At 38.1% G+C, this 26,031-nt stretch overlaps 3 protein-coding genes across 5 annotated transcripts; all 3 read left to right on the top strand.

Moving 5' to 3' along the window:
* The first annotated feature begins 511 nt into the window (after positions 1 to 511).
* On the top strand, positions 512 to 4,996 carry LOC116264570 (uncharacterized). 2 transcript variants are annotated; one of them, XM_031644869.2, is made up of 6 exons: positions 512 to 693; positions 1,550 to 1,717; positions 1,790 to 2,051; positions 2,138 to 2,304; positions 2,488 to 2,637; positions 3,842 to 4,996. In XM_031644869.2, the coding sequence occupies exons 1-6, from the start codon at positions 649 to 651 to the stop codon at positions 4,187 to 4,189; spliced, it is 1,140 nt and encodes a 379-aa protein (XP_031500729.1). In that variant the 5' UTR covers positions 512 to 648; the 3' UTR covers positions 4,190 to 4,996. The 2 variants fall into 2 exon arrangements, with proteins under 2 accessions (XP_031500729.1, XP_031500731.1); XM_031644871.2 differs by having other exon boundaries at positions 570 to 693; positions 1,522 to 1,717.
* A 2,619-nt stretch (positions 4,997 to 7,615) lies between these two features.
* Positions 7,616 to 16,355, top strand: LOC116264840 (RHOMBOID-like protein 9, chloroplastic). Its single transcript, XM_031645261.2, has 7 exons — positions 7,616 to 7,833; positions 9,489 to 10,000; positions 10,756 to 10,960; positions 11,152 to 11,317; positions 13,518 to 13,688; positions 15,451 to 15,605; positions 15,977 to 16,355. Exons 1-7 carry the CDS (start codon positions 7,817 to 7,819, stop codon positions 16,212 to 16,214), a joined length of 1,464 nt encoding a protein of 487 aa, XP_031501121.1. The 5' UTR covers positions 7,616 to 7,816; the 3' UTR covers positions 16,215 to 16,355.
* Positions 16,356 to 18,562: 2,207 nt separating this feature from the next.
* On the top strand, positions 18,563 to 21,964 carry LOC116264654 (uncharacterized). Of its 2 annotated transcripts, none has more exons than XM_031644989.2 (5): positions 18,563 to 18,867; positions 18,972 to 19,016; positions 19,220 to 19,534; positions 20,074 to 20,267; positions 21,310 to 21,964. In XM_031644989.2, exons 1-5 carry the CDS (start codon positions 18,654 to 18,656, stop codon positions 21,529 to 21,531), a joined length of 990 nt encoding a protein of 329 aa, XP_031500849.1. In that variant the 5' UTR covers positions 18,563 to 18,653; the 3' UTR covers positions 21,532 to 21,964. The 2 variants fall into 2 exon arrangements, with proteins under 2 accessions (XP_031500849.1, XP_031500848.1); XM_031644988.2 differs by having other exon boundaries at positions 18,564 to 18,867; positions 20,065 to 20,267.
* The last annotated feature ends 4,067 nt before the right edge of the window (positions 21,965 to 26,031 follow it).

The raw sequence follows: 26,031 nt of genomic DNA, 5'->3' as shown, positions 1-26,031 counted from the left end.
CACATCTTCATTTTTTTTTCATAATTTTAAGAGGTCTAAAGAAATATCTGATAAAAGATGGCTGAAACCAGCTCTCAATTCTCATAAAAAGCTGCTCCTTGTATCTTTCTTTTCACTTAGCTATGGGAGATTTTCATTGATGAGGTGCTTTATGATCTAGTCTGTCTGTCCCTTTGGTATGGTGGTTCCATTTGAAGGGCTCGCATTGATAAAGGAATAATTTATATGCAAACACAATGCCCAGTCAAACCCGTCAGTGTCACACCGAGAGAGAGAGAGACGAATGGCGGTGGGAAGGTAAGGATGGAGGCATCGAAAGGGTGGGCGTATTTGAGGATCATCGCGGGCACCCTCGTCGGCGGCGCTCTTGGTTTCTACGTCAAGTACCGCATCGAAACTCGCTACAAGCAGAAGATGATGGAGCAGGTGCTCGAGTACGAGCGGCAGCAGCAGATCAAGAAAGCACAAGAACAAGAAGCCAGCGCGGGCGCTACCACCTTCGAGGATTCTTCCGAGCTACTCTCGGATTCCTAAAGAAGCTTCTTCAGTTCTTTTTACCGTGCTTTCCCATTTTGGGGAGCGATTGGTTTCTTTTGGTTGGGTTTTTTGTTTTCTTGTTTTTTATTCTTCTTCTTCTCGGGATTGAAGATGTTGCTGCACTTCCATGATCCTTCGAAACTAAAGACCAGGAAGGTAGTTTTTCTTTCTTTGCCTCCATAATTAGAATTTCGAGCGAATTCCTTTCCGAACCTTGTATCTTGTCTAAGGAATACTTGATGTCCTTTCGATATTTACGATTGAGATTGGCAGCTCAAAGTTTTAAACTTTATACTCTTCTTTATTGTGGACTTTGGCGGAGGTTGTCGTTTGGCGCCTCTAGTTACTTTATGCGGCGAATTATTAGTTTTTCTTTTCCTCTGATTTTTCCAATTCGTCGATGGTACTTGCCCCAAAATCTTTCTGATATCTTGGTTCGATTCTTTACTTCTTTTTTCTTGTGTGGGATACGTTTTCGTTTGTTCATATGAGCAACTTAGTTCAATACATAGCGATCTATAGGAGTTTTACTGGGATCTAATGCTCTGTTCTTGAGCCTGATTCCCGTGAATTAGCAAAAGCGTGGCTCTGACTTTTACGGAGTTGCAAAACCCATAGCTCCTTTCAAGGCTTCTTTGCTTATCAGACAGTTTTGGCAATGCTGAACAGGAAGCTTGATGCCCATTCCCATTCACTTGTTGGAAAGAAGTAAAGCCATGTCAAAGCATTATATCGTTCAATGACTAAGCATCCTGGATGACTTTGAATGTGCCACCCGATGTGGCAGGGGGCCGCGTTGTTACATTAAACTACTTTTCTTAGGATAGAGTTGCAATACCAGCTCATCTGTGATGCAACAAAACTCGTTCTCCGCAATAGTTAGAGGCCATCGATGAAACTACAAGTCCCTTCTCATTGAGCACTTAAATGAATTTTTTTTGTTGAATCTTATTGTGCTCCTGAGAGTTAATATCAAATCTGCAGAGACGTGGTATACTATTTATCTTAGCAGGTTTTATTTGAAGAAGCATACCATGCACATGATTCTGATACACTGGAGCAACTGAAAGAGCTAAGTTCCAGGAGGAAAGCACTTGAAGAATCTATAAATGGAAGCACCTTCATTTCAGAAGCTATTGCTAGGGAAATGTCTGGAGGAATTACTTCTCGACATCAACAGGTAGTCTTTAATTTTGCCTTTCACAGCATTCCTTTATGTTGGCCTAGTTTTTGATTTGGCTCTTCTCACTAGGATCTGCAAAAATTGGAGAATTATTTGCCTTTGTTGGAGAACTTAATAGAGCATGCAGATATGAATGGTAGCGACCCTCGGATGCTTCAGTGGATGGTAGATCTTAATTTGCAATGGAATAGTGCACTTAGCGCATCTTCATTCTTCAGTCTTATAGGCCCTAAATTCTTTCGGATAGACAATCTTCGATATGAACTTGGAATGATCCTTTTTCTTTATGGTGCACTTATGCGGGAAAGAGCCTTTGAAGTGCTACCAGACGGTTGGTTGTTCCACCTACAAAGTGATATTATTTCTGTATTATGGTTGCCTTACATAGAACTGTTTACATATACACTGTTTCTGCAGACCTTGTACAGGCTGCTACTCTTTTCAGGAAAGCTGCTGGTGTTTACAACTATCTGACACACACCATACTCCCCGTTCTTCAGCCTTTTCTTCCTCCGGAAAGACCACCAGAAGTCACAACCTCGATGTCTTCTATTATGTGCCTTATTTGCCTGGCTGAAGCACAGGTTAACTCTCCTTCATGAATATCATGTGTTGCTTGTGCATTATGATGATGTTCCTGCATTAGGGAAGTGGGAAATGCCAACTTTTTAATCCGTACAGCCATTTATTCTGATGCCATATGTAACTCCTCATTACTTTTAACTTTCTCTCTTATAAAGTAGTTGACTCATTTCATCTAATGGTAGGCTGTCACAACAAGGAAAGCTGAAGAAAAAGCTAGCAGGGGGAGCCTTCTCGCGAAGCTACATTATGGTGTTACTCAGTTGCTTATTGAGGCTATGACCATCATAGACTCAAACATAGGCGATTTGAGCAATATATCAAGTCAACTAATTGTACGTTCTATTTTCAGTTTTCACTTTGATGAAGGAAGATAATGCTTATTTTTTGTCTATTTGCTTTATTAGCTGCATCTGCAATGCAATCCTAAGCCTCTGATGGCTAAGCTTATTGTAGCATGTAAGGGCGGTGAAGCTTTTTTAATAACCTTTTGATTCTTTGAACCATCTGTTTCCACAAGTCCTCATTTGTTTATTCCTTGTTCTGCATTCTCAATTGTGTCTTGCTAAGCATTTGGGCCAACTTAATTTATATTTCTGGCTTCACCTCTGCCTTTGTTATTTCACTGTTAGGGAGATCATTTATGGTGCTTGTCACTGAAATGGCTTCATTTTTCTAGATCAATCATGTGCATAGTAATGGACATGTCTTGCTATTGATGCGATTTATGTTAGGTTATGCACATTTTTTCAAGCATATGCCTGACTGGGGGGATGAGGTTGGTTGTCTCCATGGTCTTAAGTCTTAACTGGTTCATTGTTGTTATCAGATTGTGGTGATGACATACTACTCCTTCCTCTTTACACTTGTGGGGTAACTCTGGGGTGTTGCTGTCTCCAGCACCGCTGTACCCTATGCTCTGGTGTGTCCTCTTTAGCATGTGAATTCAATAATTGCCAACTGCGGAAACATCTTGGATGTCTTATGTGTGTGGTTGTAGCAGATGCTGTTTCACTAAATGGTGTCCAGTGTTTGCTTAGTCACTCTAACTTTAAATAAGCATCTCACGATCCTGAAATTTGGAAAGTACTTGACTGTGAAACAAGCAAGTATTGTTATTTTTTTTGTCTTTCTTAAATGTAAGTGCTTGATGTTGTATATGAAATCAGTTAGCTTATTCTTGTTTTCTGGGTTGGTTCAAATGTTGGAAGCACTTTATCTTCTTTAGTATAGATATGAGGATGATATATAGTCCATTTCATTTCAGGTAAATTTGAGGATCTATTGAATTGTGCTTTTACCCTGTTCGTGTCAGAAGCATTTATGTTTTAACAATTTCACTGTCATGATCTTTCTCTTGTTCCCTCATGTAATGCTATTACATAGGTGCACATGGTGTTTTTGAATGTTGGTGCATCTGAAATTCTTGATAGGCGTAAAATTCTTGAGAAGTTAGCGTTGCATTTATTTTCCCGCCTTACTGCTCATATAAATTGTTTGCCCTTAGTGTTCTTATAGAAGTGCGGTGATCAACTGCAGGAGTTCATTTCCTTAAGCAGCATTATGCATGAATCAAGAAGCAGGAGATACATGGCTACAGAATTGAGCAGAAATGGGCAGGTGGGTCTTGCAATAGGAATTCTTCGTCATGCTGTCAATGAGATGAACAGAAGATCACCAAGCGAACAGAGTTGGCGTGTAGTTTTTGAACAAGAAATTAATGCACTTGCTGAGATTCTTCAGAAACTTGAGCAGGAGAATGATTTTGTGTGGCTTGATAAGATTCCTTGCTTGGATGAACTGCCATTTTTGGAGGGAAAGAAAATTGCAAGTATCATTCCTTATGCTCCTGTAAGGTTAGAAAAAGAACTTGTCTTCAGGATATAACTGGAAGCCCCAATAGTGAAATTTCATATGGTTTGGGAAGTGTTTTATGTGGAAACACTGCTGGTCTTAACTGGAGGAAGAACTGTGAATTGCATCCATTACATTGTTGCCGTGTTGGACATTAGGGTTGTTCTGATGTCACAATTCAGTTGTCCTTGTACTTTATCGTGAGAAGTTGAACGCCCTTTGGTTCTTGGACACAGTAAGCTATTGTTGGACTGGATTCACTTCTTGGCAGTTAATGAAGAGGATTTTAGAGTGCTTGTAATTTCAGCAGAAGACCACCTTATGATTACGCAACATTCACTGGGTGTTTATCACATGCCAACATTTTGATCAAGGCCAAGCTGGATTGGAAATTCTTGATTTTTTTTTCTTTTATTTTTTTTTTGAATTTCTTCAAATCACTAATGTGCATTGTATTTTTTTCAATAGCAGAAAAGCCATTGTTGTTGTTGGGGTGGAACACTTTGGTTGTAGTAGTTTAACCTGTCGTACTTACGGTCACCTCCCCAGTAGTGTAGAACACTTCTGCACAGAGATGACTATCGAACCTCAAGAACATTTACCCATTGAAGGACGGTGGGTTCAGCATCCAAGGCCATAATGAGGTTTAAGCTCCATGTTCAGATGCCTACTGTTCCTTTGGAGTCGCATTCTGTTATTGGGCCTGGGCTGCTGTGGGCTGATTAGAAATAGGTTTTGGGTGTTTCTGCTGGTTAATCCCTGACTGGCCTGGTCTGAGATTTGTAGACATGCTTTTTTCTTTTTTTTGTACCTTTAATACAAAACAGCCTTACCATTTAATACTTTACCTTCTTAGGCTCCAACATCTGATCACCTTCAAATTCAATACTATCCAAGTTAAAATCCCTGAACAGGTGGATGGAGTTCTTGTTGGGTGGGCATCCCTTTAACTGAAGCCTGGTACTCCTTATCCACGTCAAGCATAATGGCAGCCAATGGGGGTTGACACAACTAGATCGTGCAGGGGCTGGTCATGCTGTGTGTTATAAACGGAAGACCATCAACATGCAAGTTGAAGCGCTGTATCCTGGGGGATGAGCTTACCTGAAAATCCGAAGTATGATGTTTGTTTGCTTAGTCAGTCATCCTCGATTCTATGCAACCAGTGGAATTACTCTGCTGTATGGAAGCCACTAGCCTCACTAATCTTAGGTAGTGAATGCATTCAGGGTTGGAATTTGTTTTGGTTGGCAGTCGGCATTCGCGCTCTCATGATCTGTGCAGCCATTCCTCGCCTAGGTCCGTCATTCCCTACGCTGTGTGTGTGTGTATACGGGAGATAGAGAGGGTGACTCGATCCTATACCTGGGCCAGGCTCAGGCAAGTTCCTACCAGGTTGCTGCGGCATAGCCGGAGCCCTGGTTGTCGTCTTCTAAGCTGCTGCAGTGTAAGGCTTAGGCAAATGCTTAGGAGCTTATTTCAACATGGCTGCAGCCCTGGTAGTGACCCTTTTCCGGCTTCAATTCACGATCTCAGCTCACAGCCGGTAGACGAATCTCTCCGTGTCGAGAAATAAAACAGAATAGAATTAATTAGTGGCTTTTGTTCAGTTTTGAACTTCAACAGTCATGCCTGCTTATTAAAGAAGATTCTTGTACGCACGGTCGGAGTCTCTAAGCAAATCGCTACTTATTAATTTTCTTTTTTATGTGCTGTTTTCGCATTGGGCAAGCCATTTTACGCTATCCTCTTGTTTTAAAGAAGAACCCATCATGCACGGAAGATGTCGACTCGTTTAGACAAAAATTTCATTGGTTGTGCATTTAAGAAGCTTGACTTGGCAAATCTCCCTCTAGTTCAAGGAAATGTTGACAAGATTTTTGCTTTCATCTGTTCTGTAGGTGGGGCAGTTAATCATGCTAGGAATGACGCACTGAACGTCACTCATGTTAGTTTTTATGTTTGAGCAGCAAAATCACGTGTCAGTACGAATTTGAGTTAAAAACTCATTCTTCCCAGAAAATCGACAGCCTACAATAAAATTCTGCCGACCTCTTTCCCCGCCACTAGGTGAAAAATTTCAGGACAAAATCACGGGACCTTCCGGGGGCGGATACTGTCTCTTGAAGCTTTAAGGGGATGCTTGACAGCTGGGTGAAAATTTTTCAGGGTATTCGGCTGGATGAATGTTTTTGCATCCCATACATGTTTCATTCAAACAAGGATAAACTTTCAGGCAATTTTTGTTTTCACAAAGCATTTGTAGAATTTTTTCCATGCTTGGACTTTTTGCCCTGAAAACTTTTACATCCCACGTGGAACATTTCATTCAATCAAACACCTGTTAGTGGAAGCAGTGTAGCAGGAGTTCACTACTATCTGATTCCATGACAAGCGAAATTTCTCCACCTCAATACAAAACTATGCAAGATGCCATAATCAAGTTCGAAGTCGTGGGCGCAGGCCAAAGCCTTTTGGCGCTGCAAACTGCTAGGAGTGTTGGCTCCCTAGCTTTTTATTAAAGAAAAAAAAATGTCCATATACAAAAATGGAAGTGTAAAAGAAAATAAGAGAAAGGGATAATCCTGAAATGACTTACAACTCAGGGAAAAGACTCCGGACAAAAACTTTGAAAAGATTAATCACACCTAGTGGTGGATCTACATTAAGCACTGTAACAAAAAACCGAGAATGACATCCCAAAATATTTCCAAAATCCCTGCCCTTAGCCTTGCAGCTGCTTTCTTGAGTGCTTGTTTCCATTTTAAAGGAGCTTTCAAAACTGCAACCCTACCATACACCTGCAAAAAAACAGTGAAAATGGTTTCGAGTAAATTTTCATTCACATGTTGCGCATATGTTTAGTTTGTCACTTTTTATCTATGTGGACACTGAAGCCAAACATAGAAACAAGCTAGAGTACGGCGTCGAATCAAAACAACATTGACCATTCTGAAGAAAAAGCAAGGGGACGACTTTGGCAATCTATTTAACCCTTTAACAATTGTGGGCCTGCCTTCTCTTTTGAAAAGGAAATTGAGCCTTGGCTTCTCCGATCTATATGGACAAGCATGCATCATGTCGTCTTGGATGTCATGACCTTGTGGGGGAGATAAAGAAGCGCATCTCTCATCATCCCATGTCGTCCGGTGCCCGAATAAGAGATTCAACGTTAGCAATGGAAAATCTTGACAAAATCAAAACTTATTGCAGTGTCTCAAACATATGTAGGACGTAGAAGATTAAACAGAAAGAAGCATAAAGACATACGAAATATTCGGAAACGAAAGTATGCGATAATCTTATCATTTTGTGGGCCAAATGGTGAGTTGATACCAAACTGTTCTCAGAGTTGGGAATACCAACTACGGTGGCATGTTTATCTGTTTGCATTTAGATATACAAATGTGAGCCACCAACACAATTTGGAGGTAGCAGTTTATGGTGGGCCTGGTTCGGTGTATTAGGTGGTTGCCATGGATTGGCGGAGAAGGGATTTGGCTAAGATGTTGGATTCTCTCGTTGGGCGCTTTCATGGCAGGCGTTTTCTTGGGCTCGCTTTCAATCATTTACTGAGAAGCGAACTTGATTGCTAATCTGGTCGAGGGACAGTAAGCAACTCGCTGCCAGCCTCCCCCTTCTCCTCCTCCTCCCTTCCCCATGCTGCCAAGTGCCAGGTAAGTGTCCCCTTCAGCGTCTCTCTCTCTCTCTCTCTCTCTCTCTCTCTCTAAATCAGTATAAATAAATGAACCTCTCTCTCTCTCTCTCTCTCTCTCCATCCCCCAAATTATAATAATAAATTAATCTCTAAGAACACATTTACCTCTAGTCTGTTAATGTAATGGTGATAGTAGTTATGATGGCAATAGTTATATGGTAATGAGGAAAGGTATTGGTTTTGCTTTGTTGCAAATGAAGGCATGGAAGGCGGAGGCTCTCTCTCTCTTTCTCTGTGTGTGTGTGTGCATGTGCATCATATCACAAGGAGTTCATGCTTTTGGGTCCTCTACTCTTTTTACCTTGCCTCACTACTTTTAGTACTGCCAACAGTGAAGCAATACAAATTCTTAATACCTTGTTGATTACTAACTTGTGTCTTAAACATAAAACTGATGGTCTGATTCTTTAACAGCTACTTCCGAGAAATAATGTCATGATGAAAGTGATTAAAAGATCAAATTTCAGTTTCTTCTTCCTGCTGCGTTGTGAGGAGTAGGTTTTGAATTGTTAAACGTGAAGAGATTTCGAGATAATATCGTGGAATGTTTTCTAAGCCTTGGTGCCGTCCTCAGCAGCCACAACGCAAGATCCCTGTGTACACTGTATAGAAAGATGCACAAAAAGGCACATGCAGATACAGAGAGTAAAAAATCACGCCAACATAGCGAATTCTTTAGTTTCTTTAAATACATGTTCGTGAACAAAAGAGACCATTTTCTGTTCACTGCCAATTTGCAAATCCTGATTTTGTCACAACTTCATATTGGATCCATTTTTCTTTATGTTTTATGTTTTTGGATCAGTGCTTTTCAAATTGTTACATACGTCTAAATGCACAGAATTTTTCATGTTTTTGCTCGTAAAACAAATTTGTAAGCCCTTCACAACCTTTTCTGCTTGAAACAAAACCCTGAGAGTCTTTTTACTGTTTTATCACGAGGAATTGCTGGACATATTTTACTCAGTAAGATTCATAAAAGAATTAAATCTTCACAGCTTCAAGAACCTGAGGTTCTGTTCTTGATCCAATATTTGGTATTCTTTTTTATTTTCCAAATTTCAATATCTTTAGGCTAAATCTTCATATTTCTCAAGAAGAAAAAGAAACAGATCTGTATAAATTCTGTAATTTTGTGATACCCAGATAACTTATCCAAGATCCCCTTCCCAAAATATCATGAGATTTGCCTTTACGTACAATAGACACTCACACTCAAACATACACCCACACGCACATAAACATCCCACAACCACCCAAATGACACATACACGAATGCAAAAACCCAAGGCACGTAAGAGAGAGCGAGAGAGAGATGTACGCTACGCTAGGCTTTTGGATTCTATATAAATGTAGTAACATGTAATAAAAAAAAACAAATGTTGTTGATGGTGGAGAAAAGAAATTGTTAAAAAGTCCATTTGGAGGATAGAATTTACGTAGGTAAGTTTGGAGATGTTCTCATGGTAATCCAACACTGAGTTCCTTTAACTAATGTTATTCTTGATTGCCATAACACTGACTGCAAATAGATGAGGCAGTTCGTGAGCACATTCTTTCTTTATGTTCATATGCATATACCAAATCTGATGTAATTAATGCATTTACTGTCAGATCCAATGTGGGCATTATGCCTTTATGTTTAAATGGAGCCTCAACGAACTGGGGATTTTCCATCAAGCGATCCACCAGGACAAGCACATCGAAGAACAGTAACACAACCTGTCATGCAACTAATATGTACTCCAATTCTAAGGGTGACTATATAAGAAGTGGTGTAATATTGCAGAATGCTGATAGCATGTGCACTCAAATGAAGCTCATTCAGAAAGAAACCTTATTTTCCTTCAGAAAGCAAATAATGTTTCAAGGCATATTTGGACCATCGTCTCAATCTACACAAGTAAGGTCTGCGAGAAAGACTAGTGTAGAAAGAGATAAGCATCTCACAAGATCCAACCCTAAAGATACATCCACAAGAACACAATTGAATGCTTTGGAGTCTTATCTTGAGAAGCTTGATCAGGCTGATAAGCAGAGAGGTCCAGACATTGTTGATGGTGGAGAAACCAAGTTAATGGAAGAATGTGGCTCTGCTGACAACTACATTGGCAAGCTTGTCTCTGGTAATTTTCAGTTGCTTCATTTAATCTTTGATACATTTAACACCAGAATCTTGCAACTGATATCCTCCTGTAGATGTACTGACAGAAGTTATGAAATACAATGTCGTTAGCCAAATAAGAGGATAATGGTTTTTTCCGAGTCAAGAAGGAATGGATTTGTGTGTTACCAAAGTCAAAACATATTTATGCAGACACATTAATATAAAGTACACCAAGTGATATACTATTTGTTCTTGCATGCAGATGCAGAGATCACTTCTTTACTCTTTGTTTGAAATAGAACACTGAATCAAAAGTTATAACAATGATTTACTAATTTTGGGACATTCGCTATACATGTACTTCAAGAAGGTAACCTTAGAAATGATGCTTTAGTGCATGAATCAATGTAAAATGGGAGAGAAACAGACAAACAGTAGGACCAGTTAAACACCAAAATCTGCTTAGGGGCAAAATCTTCAAAACAATGACTCTTCCAAATTGTGGCTCTTTTATTTAAAAGGGCCAAAAGTTTTATATGGGCATCTAACTTCAAGACAATTTTAGTCTTGATGAATTTGTTTGAGGTTGTGGATGGTGCGCTACAATATCTTTTCTCAATGTTTGATGATGCTCAATATGCATGTTTTGTGTTTGTTTGCTTTGTTCTTTTTCATTCTAGAGTTCCATTTCTTCTTGAATTTTTCTTCAATGTGTTCCTGTAACAGCATACCCAGTACATTTTGACACTTCCTATTTCTTTATCGAGTAACCAGGCTCCCAGGAAAACTCTAAAGGCAACAATGACGTTGCTGCATCAATTCTGCTATCAAGTTCTGAACAGGGTGAGGGTAAGGGATATGATTCAGACCGTTCTGCTTCACTGGAGATAGACAAAAGTGTTTTGCTATCATCTGATGATATTGCTGATGCAATCGAAGATGCTCAACCTGACAGTGAAGGATCTCATCTTGGCATAGTGTAAGTTGGAAAGTTACATCCCTTATCTTTTCGAGTTGTGCTATTACTTTTAATCTCCAACTCAGTGTTCCAGGTTGTGACTCACAACTTTTATAATATTTTCAGTCATTGCAGTTCTCCACATAAATGCTCTGTCTCTATAGGCTAAAGACTTATTTTTATGTAGCAGCATCTCATTTTCCTTTTTGCAGTGGCATCTTGGTAGCAATAAATGTTGCTGTATTCTTGTTTGAAATGGCAAGTCCTGTAAAAGGTTCTGAGTCTGAGTACCTATCACTCCCCTTACTGTATGGAGCAAAGATAAATTGGTTGATTCTGAACGGGGAATGGTGGAGGCTAGTGACACCAATGTTTCTGGTACATGATTGACTTAGTCCATATTTCATGTCATCCTACTTCTTTTGTTGCATGTTAGTACATTTGAGGATGAACTAGAATGCTATATACTGTTTGACTTGGTTTTGGCTACGGTGTAAATGAAGATCCATGTCAAGAAAATTAAAAAAAGGTCATTTACATAAAGGTCACTAGTTACAAGCATTTAGTTTTCAAGGATAAGAACATTAATAATATTAGGAATAACTGACAAGAAAATCTGTTAGCATTGCAATTGCAAAAATCAACAGGAAAGGAAATAAGGAAGAATCTCCCTGAAAGGAAAAAAACATATCCTTCAGGTATACTTTGATCTACATAACCATTTAAATTTTAAACTGTTTCTCCATTACAAGGAAACTATTTATGGTATCTCATCTCTCTGTTCTGTGACTCTTCTGTAGTGATGTTACCTAATGTATTTATATATGAACAATTGTAATCTAGCATTGGTAGGTAAATTACCAACTGAGTCAGTTCCTAAATTTAGTTAATGTTCACAAATGGAAACAGATGTGTTGAACAGTGGAACGGAGTTACTATTTGGTAGAGCTTTAGCATACACTAGTAAAATGAGAATCATTGCAGAAATATGTGGTAAGACACGTTGAAAACAGAAATTACAAAATATGGTTCATCACTAAATTCTGTAATATTACTTTGGTTCCAGCATTTTGTGCTTGCCACTAACAATGATGCACACTTAAAAATGTATCTTTACAGTTTACATTTATTAAGCAGAGGTTTGTGGGTTGTGCATAGAACTTGTGTTACAACTTTTCTTTTTCTCTCTTGTTTTTATCTGCATTAGTTCTTCATAGTTCTTACTACTCCAGTCCAGATTTATATATTCATCAGAAATGAAACAGAGCCAATAATGAAAATTTGTTGCAGCTTATTACATGTACGGAGACTGCAGTCAAAGTTAAGGAGTCACAACAGATTCTTACAGATTAACTTAACAATCTTAATCTAGAAAATTTCTGCAACTAAGTAGGACTTGCCAAGATATCATAGAACAATTACTAAAAGAGCATCATAGTTCAAACTTGTCATATTAATATGCTTTGAGCTTTCACTCAAATCATTTGGGCCTTATCCTAGAGCCAACAACATCTCAGCTGTCTTCAGAGATTTAATTTAATTAAGCAAAAAAGCTTCAGATAACTTACTCAAATTAGATCGTAAGAAACCCTGGCTGCATCACGAGGTGACAGTCTGTTGCACACTTCGTACTACTATATTCTGTCCAGTTTCTTGATATCATCGTACTGTGGAACTAAAGCACCTTAATCACATTGTTTATATGAGCATGGAGATTTTTCTAAACTTTTCTTACTATACAAGTTCTAATTTGAATATTCCATTGGCAGCCAGGGCCGTCATGGAACTGCACTATGAGCAATTTGGTAAAGTACATGAAATAAGAAAAGGTTCAAATATGTGTGAGCATGTTAACACCCTTTACCAGAATCCCAAATTTAAAAATGGAGAAAACCAATGAATAGATTCAGGGAATCGAACATGTATACTGATAAATCAGTTGTTAATACTACTGGTAGAGGTGAAAAAGTTACTGTATGCCACTATGCATGGTCAGTTGGTTCAGTGCTGGGTACAGACTGAGTCAGAACAAAAAAAGGATGTTCTGTAGCCAATTTTCATGAAGCTGTATAGAATTCAAACTGAGCCATATATTTTCAATTAAAAAAGGCGCTTATATGTTAATTGGTTGGAGACTTTGTTTCTTGAGAATAAGACTTTTTACTAAAGTCCGGTGCTCCCTTTCAATCTGGCAACTGCATCTTATGATGCCCCAAAGCAAATAGAAATTCATGGAGAAATACATGGCTCAATGTAAAAATAAAATTCTGCACAGGGATATTACAACAGGAAACCTTTTTCGTCAAGTTGATTTGAGTTTCAATGAAGTGTCTAACTTTATTCTGGTTCGCGCCTAAGGTGATGCATTAGCATCATAGTACCTAAATCAAAGTTGAATTAAGTGCAGTTGTCAAATACATGCAGATTGCAGTTTGTCCATATGTAATTCCAGTGGCAAGTTTTTCATGTGGCTTAATCCATAACTTGCTCTGTAAGATATTAAAGGAATATGATAGTGTCAGCTGATTGTATAATTTTTGTTTACGATATCCTGATTGATATTAACTGGCTTATGCAGCATTCTGGACTTTTTCATGTAACTCTTAGTTGTTGGGCACTCCTTACATTTGGCCCTCAAGTTTCTAGAAGATATGGCTCTCTGACCTTCTTCCTGATATACATCCTGGGAGGAATTTGTGGCAACATGTCAAGCTTTGTGCATACGCCTGAGGCAACTGTTGGTGGAACTGTAAGTTGCAGATCATTGTCACAGAAATTGGATTTTCTTTATTTTCAAAAAGAAAAGTGCAAAAGAGAGGGTAAATAGAGGAAATTTGGAAACACGAAAATGCACAAAATTTTGACAAAAAAAACTCCAAGATGAAAATATCACACTCTGATCGTGTTCTTCTAGGAAGTTTCTTTTAACATTTAAACTGTCTTGAGTATCTATTTGTAAGAAAAACAGTAGAAGACTCAAATTTCACAAATTCCTCTATTGGTTTTATATATATATATGTATTTTTGAGTTCCTGGAATTTTTTTCAAGAAAAAACTTCCTGATTGATAGCCCAGAAGAATATTTCTGATAAAATCCCAACCATGATATCTGTGACAATTTTGTAGATACAACTTCTTTTGCTATTTTTTGATACTCAAATCACACCCTTCATACATTTTAGCATACTGCAGCATAAACAACAATAACATTAGATACAAAGTCTATATATCATCCTAAATTTTAGTGAGGTGGTTAACATACTGGTTTTACCTATTTCAGCAGAGTTTCAAATTTGATAATATACGCATGCTGCTTGACAAAGCCAACTAAATGTTTCATCTTCTAATTATATCCTTTTCTTGGCACATATAGAGATTTAACATCAGTTACCAAGAATATAACCTTTGAAACATATGCCTCTTTAGCCATATATATTACACCATTCAAGTAGAAAGAGAATTTAGAAAGGAAGTACCCGTTAAAAAATTAAGTGCAATGAAGAAACACCAGGGAAAGTGTTGGGCATGGCTGCTCATTTCACTTTGAAGGCAAGAACCAAAAGCATATCTGGAAAAAATATTGAACTATACATCAAACTGATGGAGCAAATCTTAATGTATCGGAGTGCTTTTATCATTCTAATCTTCGTTGCTGCATGCTATCTGATAAGCAAACAGCAACTGCGATTGGAAATGAGACTCATTTTTGCACTGTCATCTGACAAGCCTCATCGTCCATTTTAGAGATGAGATATGACAAGGCAAATATCTTATCTCATGTTCGGATTCAGCTTGATCGTTTACAACATATATAAATAAAAATAAATAAATAAAGGCATATATATATGTATGTGTGTGTGTGTGTGTGTGTGTGCTTGTGTGTGTATAATTCTGCTTTACTTGTTCAAATATCACAATCTAGATTTTTTCTTGAATGCTAAATTTTCTTTTGTTATCTCAACTAGATATATAAGCTCGAGTACATGAAAGATCAGCAAGCCATCTATCCCCTGCATCTCTGATTGGCGCTTGTGATTCCACATTATCATCTCCTATGACTACTAATTGCAACTTGATCTATGGAGTTGTGTTTTTAATGGTTCTGCTTTTCAATTTGCAATCAAGCTGGAGTCAACTTTGTTGCATTTTGCTAGAGTATTCAATCACTTTTCCCGGGAAAACTGATAGCTGCATAAATATCATGATCACGAGACCTACGTGAAATTTGTTATTGTTTTGGAAAAATAAAAGTTATCAGCTATTATCATGAGATTATAGAAAAGCTAAACCAGACGGGGATTCCTCCCCATCTCAAACAAACTGATTTACTGAAGCAGATACAAAGACATAAAACTGATCAGTGCTACATTTTACAATCAGACTGTGTCGTCAAATCCGGCAGTAAGAATAATGCGGTGCTTTACCCTTCAAAATTTTCTAAATCCTTGAATCTGATTTATAAGACAAACCTAATGCTAGTCTGATATCAGCTTCTGATCTTGCATGTTCAGGGACCAGTCTTTGCTATTATCGGAGCTTGGGTCATATACCAGTTACAGAACAAAGAAACTGCTTTGAAGGAGAATTCTGAAAGCATGTTTCAGAAGGCAGCAATAGTGACTGCTTTAGGTTTTGTTTTAAGCAGCATCTCACTAATTGATGACTGGTAAGAAAGGAACCTGTCCACCATATCTGCTTTGCTCTCTCTCGATAAATAAATAAATAAGTAAATAGATAAAATTCGATAAATAAATAAATAATGGTATGTTAAAAAGCAAAAATGACGACTTTTATTGAAAAGCATCAAAATCAACAGCTCGCACACTGCCTCAGCATTTGATTGCTTAAGAATCATCATCATTTTAACTTTTTAGCACACCATTCCATTTCTATTTATCTGTATATATATCTGTGTGCGCCGTGTGTGTGTGTGTGTGTGTGTGTGTGTATGTGTGCGTGTGCATATTTAGAAGCACTTTACTTGTAGTGGTTGAGCATTTTTTGTCTTCTTCATGTCTGACAATCAGCTCGTCTCAGGACGCATCTTGGAGCAACTTGTGCAGGCCTTCTGTATGGTTACCTGACATGTCCTGTAGTTCAACTAGGTAACACATCTCTAAGGGACGGCAGACAGGAGGGGACTGCAATTGTCAAGAGATGGACAGACCAATGCAAATCTTTCTTAACTTTCTGCGCCTTCGTTCTTATTTTGGGTTCTCTCTTTTTCCTTTTCCAAGATCAGATGCATGCAAATGTAGATGGTGGTGCTCTGTGAAAGAGAAGCGATCTATACATGTATAAATAGATGTTAATTTTTCTTTTTTTTTTCCCTCTATTTAATAACGTATAAGCATATAAGCTCGAATGTATACTAGCTTCCCGGCAAATGAAATGGAAAATTTACTTCTGCCATCAATGTGTGTGCGTGTGTTTGATATCAATAAAAACGCACTTCAGTTGAAGCTTTTAATCCAACTGTCTAGCAAGGTGAACAGATCTTTTCTTCGGCATGATCTTCACGAAGCAGAACTGAAACGAATCAGAGTTTCCGGTAACCTCCTTGTGTTAATCTCCCTCCCCACGTGGTGCATGATGATCAGGGAGCTCACGATGAATGTACCACATACATGTGATGCGGGTCCCCATAGCATGGCATGCCACATTCTTATTTTCATTGACAAGCAGACGCACTCTCGTGGATTACGTGTACGGCATCCATAGGTCGGGTGGTCCTCGATGGATGACGGTGATGATGATGAGTCATCTGCACTGCCAGCTGCATGCTCATGTCCACCCCCGAACAAAAGTTGCGAATATGTCAGTCAGCCTATGTGTAAAGCATACATACGTACGCATGCATGTCGCAAACCTCATGAAATTGGATTCCCATCTCCGTTGGTGAGAAATTCTGGGCATAAGAAATCTTTTGCTTTTTCGGAAAATCTCTCGCACAAGCAAGCGTTCATGCATTAATGACTTACTTTTTCTTAAACCCCACCTACGGTCATGTTTCTTATTGTTTTCTCACTAAACTGCATCAATGGGGTTTGACTGTTCTCTTAAAAAAGTTCGAACTATTAACCAATTTGAATCCTTGTCAAATTGTCTTATTCTCTCTCTCACACATACACATATATTCATTTAAAGCACATAGATAGTTGGCAAAAAAATAAAAAGAAAAATCTATAAACTAATTTACATAACGAAAACATTCATCATCTTTTTCTTCTTATTTTTCTCTTAACCATCCATGTTGGTTTAAATGGTACATATTAGATAGTTGAGTGACTTTAAAAAGTGAGAGTTACCATTCAACACACACACATATATATATATATATATATATATAAGAAAATTGAATGATAATTCCATATTTAAGTGGACACAAAGAGTCCAAACTTACATCCTTCCCTCTATCTTTCTCCTCCTTTTCCTCCTTCTCTCCCCACCAGTGGTTCTCTTGTACGTTGCATGTGCTCCCCCCTTCCCTCCACCGAATTGTGGTCCACTGGCGACTAGTGAGTCTAGAGTCGACTCTATATATATATATATATATATAATTAGCTAACTGCTGAATGTTGCCTGGATGACTAAATTTTTAAAATCGGTCATCATTAAAAATATAACAAACGGCTGTTACAACATAACTAACATTATGTGGGTTTTCTAATCTTTTAGTGACTAATTTGAAATATTTAATTCTTCAGCAACATTTGGTACCCGATTAATTTCAATAAGTATATATATATATATATATATATATATATATATATAAACTGAAGGTGCTACTGCTGTGCAAAGATTCACAAATAAAGAAACTACATGATAATGAAACTGCTTGCAGCGTGCGGCCCAAATTTAGGGTTGTCAACTGAAGAATGACGTGAGCCTATATGAGAGTGATCAGCTGTCAATCCTTGTCCGCACTTTCCCACAAACAAAAAAAAATTATCAACATTTTAAACTTTCAAATTTTGGACCAGCCAAGTTGGTTCAAAATTTTGTCTGGTCTGCTGCCGAATCACAGGTAGCACGCCAAAGTAATGATTCACCCGGCTAAGGATGTTTAAAGGGTGGGGATCGGGTAGGGTACAGTCTTACCCAAGTCCAATTTAATCGGATCTGAAATAATTGGATTTAAAGCAGTACCACATATAAGCTGGCGCCAACAACAAATTTTTTATTTATTTTTATATATTTTTACATATATATCATATAATTATTTACTTATTTATATATGTTGTATCCTTTCAAAATTAGAATTTCTACAACAACAGTGCTTCATGGTAAAAAAATTCTGGCTTCAACACTGATTTATAGTTTGATGAGACCGATTAATGACTCCCAGTTTTTTTACATGTAACATATTTGGTAGATTTGTTAATTTGATTTGGAGTTGGATGAGACCGATTAAACTTATATTTGAGGATGAGATATATATATATATATATTGATTGTAAGTGTGAGTATGTAGAAATAAATTTCGTTACTGTTACTGTCCAAGTGGGCAGCAGAATGAAAGCAACAAAACAGAAAAAAAACTGAAGCAGAATCCAAACCCACACTTCCCTAGATGCCCCTTCTCAGCTCCAAAAAGCAATCATATCAACAATTAGAAATATGAATTCAAAAACCACAAAAAGCAACCGAACACTCCCTCAGCCAATTAGTCATCTCTCTCTCTCTCTCTCTCTCTCGCTCTGTAGCTTGAGGAATGGGTCAAGGTGTAGAACGTTCAGGAATTGAAGACGAAGGATCGCTGTTACAAGCTTGCACCACAGGGGATCATGGAAGAGGGTCAGGCAGGAGCACCAGCGTTAATATTTCAGCAGAAATACTCAAGAGCATCAGGGAGTCGAGGTCCTTCCGCCACGCCACCATCCCCGATGCAGTCTCTTCTCCAGCTTCAGCTGGTTGCATTAGCAAGAGTATGAAATCGTCCCGTTCATGATTCATCTCTCTCCCCTTGCATTCATCTTTCTTTCTGCTCCATATATATTTGGTCGCTGACAATTCCTTATCTTCCTTCCAGACCAAATTGCTCCATCAACTTACTGCTTCACTGAAGCTCTGAAGGGTACTACAAACCTAACACTACCAAGGATTCATATTGATAAATACGCTTCATTCAAAAGCTGCATACTTGTCCATGTGGATCTTCTTTTAAACTTTAATTTGTACAGATTTGCTCTTTTATCCTCACTCTATTATAATATCAGAATCTTCATTAGTTATATGATTTCACTGTTTTGAGTGACGTTGTTTTTGGTGGAAGAGCAGCCATACAACAGACTAGGTGTGGATCAGGAAGGGAAAGCATGGTGCCCATCAGATTTTTGGAAAGAAAGGTTTTGAACTCAAAGTGGGATGAAGCAGAGAAGTACATAAGCAACCCACTGTCTGGGGAGGTGCCAATCCAATGCCTTTCTTCCTGTGTGACTGCCGAGACTTGGCCTGAACGTGCCCATGATAGACCGCGCAGCTCAGTCAGAAGCATTTCCAAGTCCGCCCCTCTACCAACGCCCACTTCTTATCAACGTGTAGAGCCTCATCCGGTGCCCACTATTTCTGAAATTAAAAAAGTCACCTTCTCAGGTTCAGTTCTACCATTCTTGCACTTTTGCCTCCAGCTCTGTATTTAAATATGTTCTTAGTGTCGCCAAGTCCATCCAAGAATGCATGTATACAAGGCGAATTGACGAGCATTTATATATATACAAATCCATAAATGGTGACTCTAAAACCAAAGGACACCAAACTTGGGCCGTTCAATCCATCGTTATAGACTGTTCAAAGAAGAAAAACGTGATTCACTTCACATCATATTTTCCTTATTTATTTCTCAATCATTTATCATGATAGATCAACAGTTTTCATGAGTGAGTTGGGTAAGTGTGGCTATCCAGAGTCACTATATATATATATATATATCAACTCAACCAACCCTTTTTTATGCACAATAAGTGTTTTTGTCAACGATACGATGCTTTCCCAAGCACCATGTAGGCCTCTGTAGAACTCGTGTTGAAATCAAGATGTTTTCAAACGAATGAGAATATTTACAGATGTGCTTATGTTTTAAAAAAAAATCATAAGTAAATGTTCATGAATAGATAGCTACGCAGGCAATGCAGAGGTAGGACAGCTAAAGAGGAGAAACGGATCATGGATGAGAGACGTCGGAACGCAAATCACACCACTAGATTGTAGTTCTAGCAGCCCAAGCATCACATCAGCTCCATTAGAGGATGAGAGGTCAGAAAGCTTTAGATTAATGGGCAGGAGGTGCTTTATCTTCCAAAGAAAACCAAAACCAGAAGCTCTTAAGGTAAATTCCAAACCGCTCTCCGCTCTTTCTTTATTTTTTCTAAGTTTTTTGTTCTCTATCTCCTCCATATAAAGCTGCTATTGTTACAGTCAATTAAAGAAGTGCGTTTTTAGTGAGTAACAAAATCGTTGATAGTTAATCACAGTTCCTGCTATCTCCAAAAAAAAAAAGAAGGAAAAGTTAACAACAAATATTAGAACTGCCATGCATCTTTATCAATCACAGCACGTATTCAATATTATATATAATTGCACCAATGACCTCTTGGAGTTCAGGATTTTTATCTCTAGAACCGAAACGTCGACCTCATGTGAAATCATGAAAATGACATGTCCGGTTGGTGATTTTGGTAACTTTGATGCCACTCTTCAGTCCTTGTTTCTGTAATACAGTTGTAGCTTGATGAGATCCCCTAGGTGAGAAGAAAACAAATTAAGTCATTTAAGTGCTTCTGAAGGTAGTCGAAAGTACAAAACTTTAAAATGCTAAAATCAGTATTCACAGAACAATTATATATATATATATATATATATATATATATATATATATATATGTATAACCATCAATGATTCACCGCTCTTATAAAATCTAAAACTTTTATTGTTAGTAAAAAGGTAAATATTTTTCCGAAAATCAACTGGAAACAAATAATATTTTTACTAAATTAATAGTGACAAACACTTTAGAAAGCTGAAATTATGTTTAAAATATCTTTTAATTAACATGAGTTTTGTATGGTCTCGTTCTAGTACCTGCGGATGGACTTCGTCTAGATTCAATTCGATAACATGGATGCGACAGAACATGGTCTAAAACCTGGAGATTGAGGTTAATTTGCACTCGTGACAAGAGTACTGTGTTTGTTGGGTAGACAAAAAAATTTCATCCCTTCATGGTCATGATGCAGTAACCCAATAATGTAATTCGGTCTAAACTACATTGCATCTTGGTTGCTTGCTAACTACTTCATGCTTCATGTACATAATCTCATGCAATCACATCTCTCTCTTCCTCATGTGCATATTTTCTGTTTGTTGCACAGAAAGAATCTAAGGCAGCACCAAGAAAGGAAAAGCAAGGAAGATCTAATGAAAACGAGGCAAGGAAGAAAGTGAGGGCACTCCTGGGATGGAAAATGTGGGAAGCTTGTAACTGCAAGCAGGAAAAAGAAAAGGAAAAGAAAAAGAAAAGGAAAAGAAGAAGAAGAAGCAGAATATCAAGAAGAATAGAGGAAAGAAAAGAGAGAAGAAGGGAGAGGAGATAGCAGGATATCAACCACACCACAGAAAAGCGAAAAGAGATCTTACAATCATTACTCTACAGGCAATGCTGGTGGAGTGAAGAGGGGAATCTGCTGCTGCTGCCTTGAGGAGGCCCACTGCTCTTTGGATCTTGACAGTACCTTGTCCCTGTCTTCCTGCTCATTCGCTGCGAAAGGCTGGCCCATGTCACGTGCAGCTTTTCACGATACAACCAGGAATCAGACCAAAAGGACAGACCCCATGGTCCACGTTGAAGGACCCCTCTTCTGATCTTCTCTTTGCCTTTAGCTCTAATCTCTCATGAAGCATGCCTTTGAATCTGTATGGATTCACAAGAACCAGATCTTTCTGGCCCTTGTGGGAAGTTTTGTAGTCTTTTTTTTCTTTGGCTGTTTTGAGGTTTAACTTTCAAGGACCAAGTTTGGCAGAAATCTCTACGTAAGCAATTTGCAGACCCACCCACCTGCGCGCCCAGCCTTCAGTACTGTGATACTGGATTAGATCGATCGGACGCTCAAGAATATTATATGGAATGGTCCATATTTGGATCTGGTTGACAAAGCCACAATAAATAGGTACCAATAAACTTACTGTGGGCACAGTCACAAACATCAGCATGATTTTGACAAAATTTGGGATTCTTATGTTGAGACTTCTGAACGATATTATATTGCTGATAAAGATGTGATTTTACAAAAAAAAAATCACTTATTATTTTCTCAAATTATCCTTTTTTCCAACATATATACAAATACAGTAAACATTGAGAATTTTTTTGTTCTACTGCAAGTTTTAAGTCTTTCATCAATGAGATCTTGCGTAAGAAGGTGTTTGAAATGAGGTTACAAGGTGCTGTTTATAACATTAATTTATGATGCACCTTGAAGGGTGCAACGGCCAAAGTCCTTAAAACTGTCTAATGATAAAAATGATAAACAAGGATAAGATAATTGAGTGCATGCAGTATCTAAAGTTGAAGGGTGCACTACTACCACGACATCCATGAATAAAACTTGCAACTCTTTTCAAACTCAAATTAAGAATGATAAACAAGGTTTTTCATTTGCAAATTCAATACCAACAATTTGTTTAATGCTTTATATAAAATAGCAAATTCGGTAAAACCAAGTTAATTAAGGCATATATGTAGCTGAGCTAAGCCAAGCACGTTAGTTTTATTCAAACACCCCTAGGTATTTAGGGTCAAATATATGGAAAGCAGAGCAATGTCAAAGCTGCAATAAGGTTTTCTTGCTTAGAAATCTGAAATTAAAAAGTGCATGAACCCCAATGCATAGGTGGAGGGTCACTAGTTTAACCCGCATCGATGCTATGTCCCAGTGACAAAAAATAGTATGTGAACATTGTGCCAAGCTGATCACGTGTGCTGGGCTTACATTAAGGCACTAGTACGGCTTTGGACCCTAAAGAACAAAAAAAAAGGATGGAGTTTCAACACTCATCCGAGTGGTGGGTCTCTTCTTGCTCCCTCCAATTTTTTTTTTTAAAATACAAGGATATTAAATTAGTTGTTTTTCTAAGCACATATATAAGATTAATTTGTACACAATATTTGGAGCAATTAATTGGTGATTTCATTTTTAGGTTACGACCCAATCAATGGAGAGCTTTTGGGGTTTCAAAAGTCCTGTCGTCGTAGGTTATGAATTTCAAAGATCTGCCTTTGTCTCTATGTAGGGGTGAACAATGAATCAAGCTACTCGAGCTCGACTAGTTAAAGCTCGGCTCGCGAGCCGAGTCATTTGCTTAATGAGTCGAGCTCGAGTTCATAAGTGACTCGTTCAAATAATCGAGTTGAGTTCGAGCTCACCACGTAACTGCCGAGTCGAGCCCGAACCTTAATTGAGTTTGTCGAGCCTTAACCAAGTCAATATATTCAAACGAGTTTACGAGGTTGTCGAGCTTTAATCGAGTCGAGCTCGAACTCAACACATAAAGACGAATATCAATTATATTCAAACGAGTTTGTTGAGGCTTAATCGAGTCGAGTTGGAGCTCAACCTGTAACGATGACTATCAATTCTATTTAAACGAGTTTGCCGAGTCTTAATCGAGTCGAGCTCGAGCTCAACACATAACTGCTGAGTCGAGCTCGAGTTAACTGAACTCGGGGTCGATTCGGCATGTGTTCACCCCTAGCCCTATGTGGTGTGAAAACAAAAGGCACACATGGGGACGTCAATATCCAGGATTTAACCAACTACCCGCCCGAATCCAATTAACCGGATTACTTGGATATCATTGTGGATCGGATTTTGGTGCGCAGCGCTGATTGTGTCCATGACTGCTTCCGAAACATTTTTTAAAGAAAAGGAAATGAAAAAAAATTTTGAGAATCGAGCTCCTCTCTTTGAACATTATGAATTGGACATGAAAAGAACATTTTGTTCTTAAAATATATGTTTATAAAATTTATATTTCCACATGTCAAATTAAAAAAGAGGTCAATATGCATTAAAATTGAAAATAAAAAGAAAAATTAGATTCAAATGTTTGCTGTTTTTTTAATCAAATGAAAAGACCACACCTCCGGATTCTTATGTACTTGACTTAGAACGCAAGCTCACGTTACGGGGGCACTCAGCCTTTAGTCATTGGCTGCAAGCAGCCAGGTTGGATGGCGATTAAGTTCTTTATGAAGAAGAGTGCACATGCAAAACGACAACATTGGTTCTCGATACTCATTCGCAGGAGGTTGTTAAATTTCATATGAATCAATACTTAAAACTACAATCTTGCCGTAATCAGAGCTATTGATTAATGCACTTATTAAGGTCGGGCGACTTAATAGTGATGTTCATCATATTAAACTGTGTGAAAGGCGATCATCTTTATTACTTTTAAATTTTTTTTTTTTATAATTAAACAAAACGCACAAATCAGATTTTGAAAGAGATTCAATATGGGTTGATTCATAAGGGGTACGGTAGGATCCATGCAGTGAAAAACAAATAAATCAACCAGAGATTAGAGATTGGACCAGCCTCTCCCTTTCAGAAATATGTATGATTTAAACAAGTTAGATATGGTTTTTGGGGATCTTTTCCTCTGTTTTTGCTGCATAAAGTTTAATTCAAACCTCATTGTCTGATTCACCGAAAGCAGACTTGGTATAATTCAAACCTCATTGTCTGATTCACCGAAAGCAGACCTGGTATTCTGAAGAGATAAAAGAAAGGATGAATAGTTTTTAAGTGGTACGATGAAATACTTATTCTGCTCACTCATCAATTCAAACCTGACTCATGTTATTTTAGTTGATGCTAGATATTTCAAACACCTTTACTAACAGCTAGCAGCTGCATCATTTGATTGAATGCAGCAGAGCTTATGCGTTTCCATCCTCAAGTCATTCACCAACCTGGGGACATTGAGATTCTAATGAGGCTTACCGCAATGAGACAAGCTTTATACGCGCCACGCATATGCAAGTATTTTAAATTATCCTTCATTAGTTAAGTGTATAATTAACGAGAATGAATGAGAGAAATAGTATCTTCTTTGTCTCTTAATTAAACAAACTTACTTTACAAAGAGGACTCTTCCAAGAATTGGAGGTCCTGATCTGGATCAATCTCAAGATTATTCTTTCCAACTCATATAGTTATATTAATCCCAAACCTTTTTCCTTTCGCTTTATTAGATCAGTTGCAGGAATTTTGGTTGGTATCGCAAATTTAGTGTTGCCAATGTTTCATTATTATATAATCTTTAATTCTAGGGTGAACGTTGTAAACTTGATCTGTAATACGAACGCATACTTGTCCATCATATATATATATGACTAAGCAACTTAACATCTTATTATATAGAGATTGCCATACGTACATACATACGTGGTTAAGTAGGGATGGTGGAAACCCTAATAAGTTACAGTGAGGTTCCCATGCCACGCATCTGTAGACGCCGAAGCGCTACACCTGGGTGGTGGAGGAAGTAGGCAGATCAAAGGTGGGTAGCTTCATAATATAAATAAAGTATATAATGCCCAGGCCCAACTAGCTGTGGTAGCAATACCGTGGGCCAATGACACCCCATTTTCATAATCTGTTGCCTGCTTGGTAGAGCTGGATCCTCGTCAACTCTCCGGGCCCCTGACACTTCAGCCTTCTTCATATCTGCACCAGTAAAATTTTCTTGCAAAGTCAGATGAACTTCATAAAGATTATATCTGATCTAGCATAAAAATTACTTTTCACCAAGAAGTTTACAGTTCGATATAGAGGCTTGCTGAGGTAACATGTTGCGAGAAGATGCAGATCAACCACCTAGACGGAAATGGAGGCAGGAAAAGGCGCTACGAGAAACAACTCAACAAGTTTGTCAATCGCATATTTTCTGCAGAAAGATCATCATGGGAGCTCATTGTCTACATATTTTTTTTTTTGTCTTTAGACGACTGAACCCAAGAACCGGATTTTCACAAAAACCCAGTTTCTGTCAATTAGAACATATTTCATTGCCGGAAAAACCAGTTTGAG

The sequence above is a fragment of the Nymphaea colorata genome, chromosome 11, assembly GCF_008831285.2.
Source record: "Nymphaea colorata isolate Beijing-Zhang1983 chromosome 11, ASM883128v2, whole genome shotgun sequence".
In the NCBI taxonomy this organism is placed as follows: Eukaryota; Viridiplantae; Streptophyta; class Magnoliopsida; order Nymphaeales; family Nymphaeaceae; genus Nymphaea; species Nymphaea colorata.
Note: the sequence above shows the minus strand (reverse complement) of the source record. Positions and strands in the feature narration are given on the sequence as shown.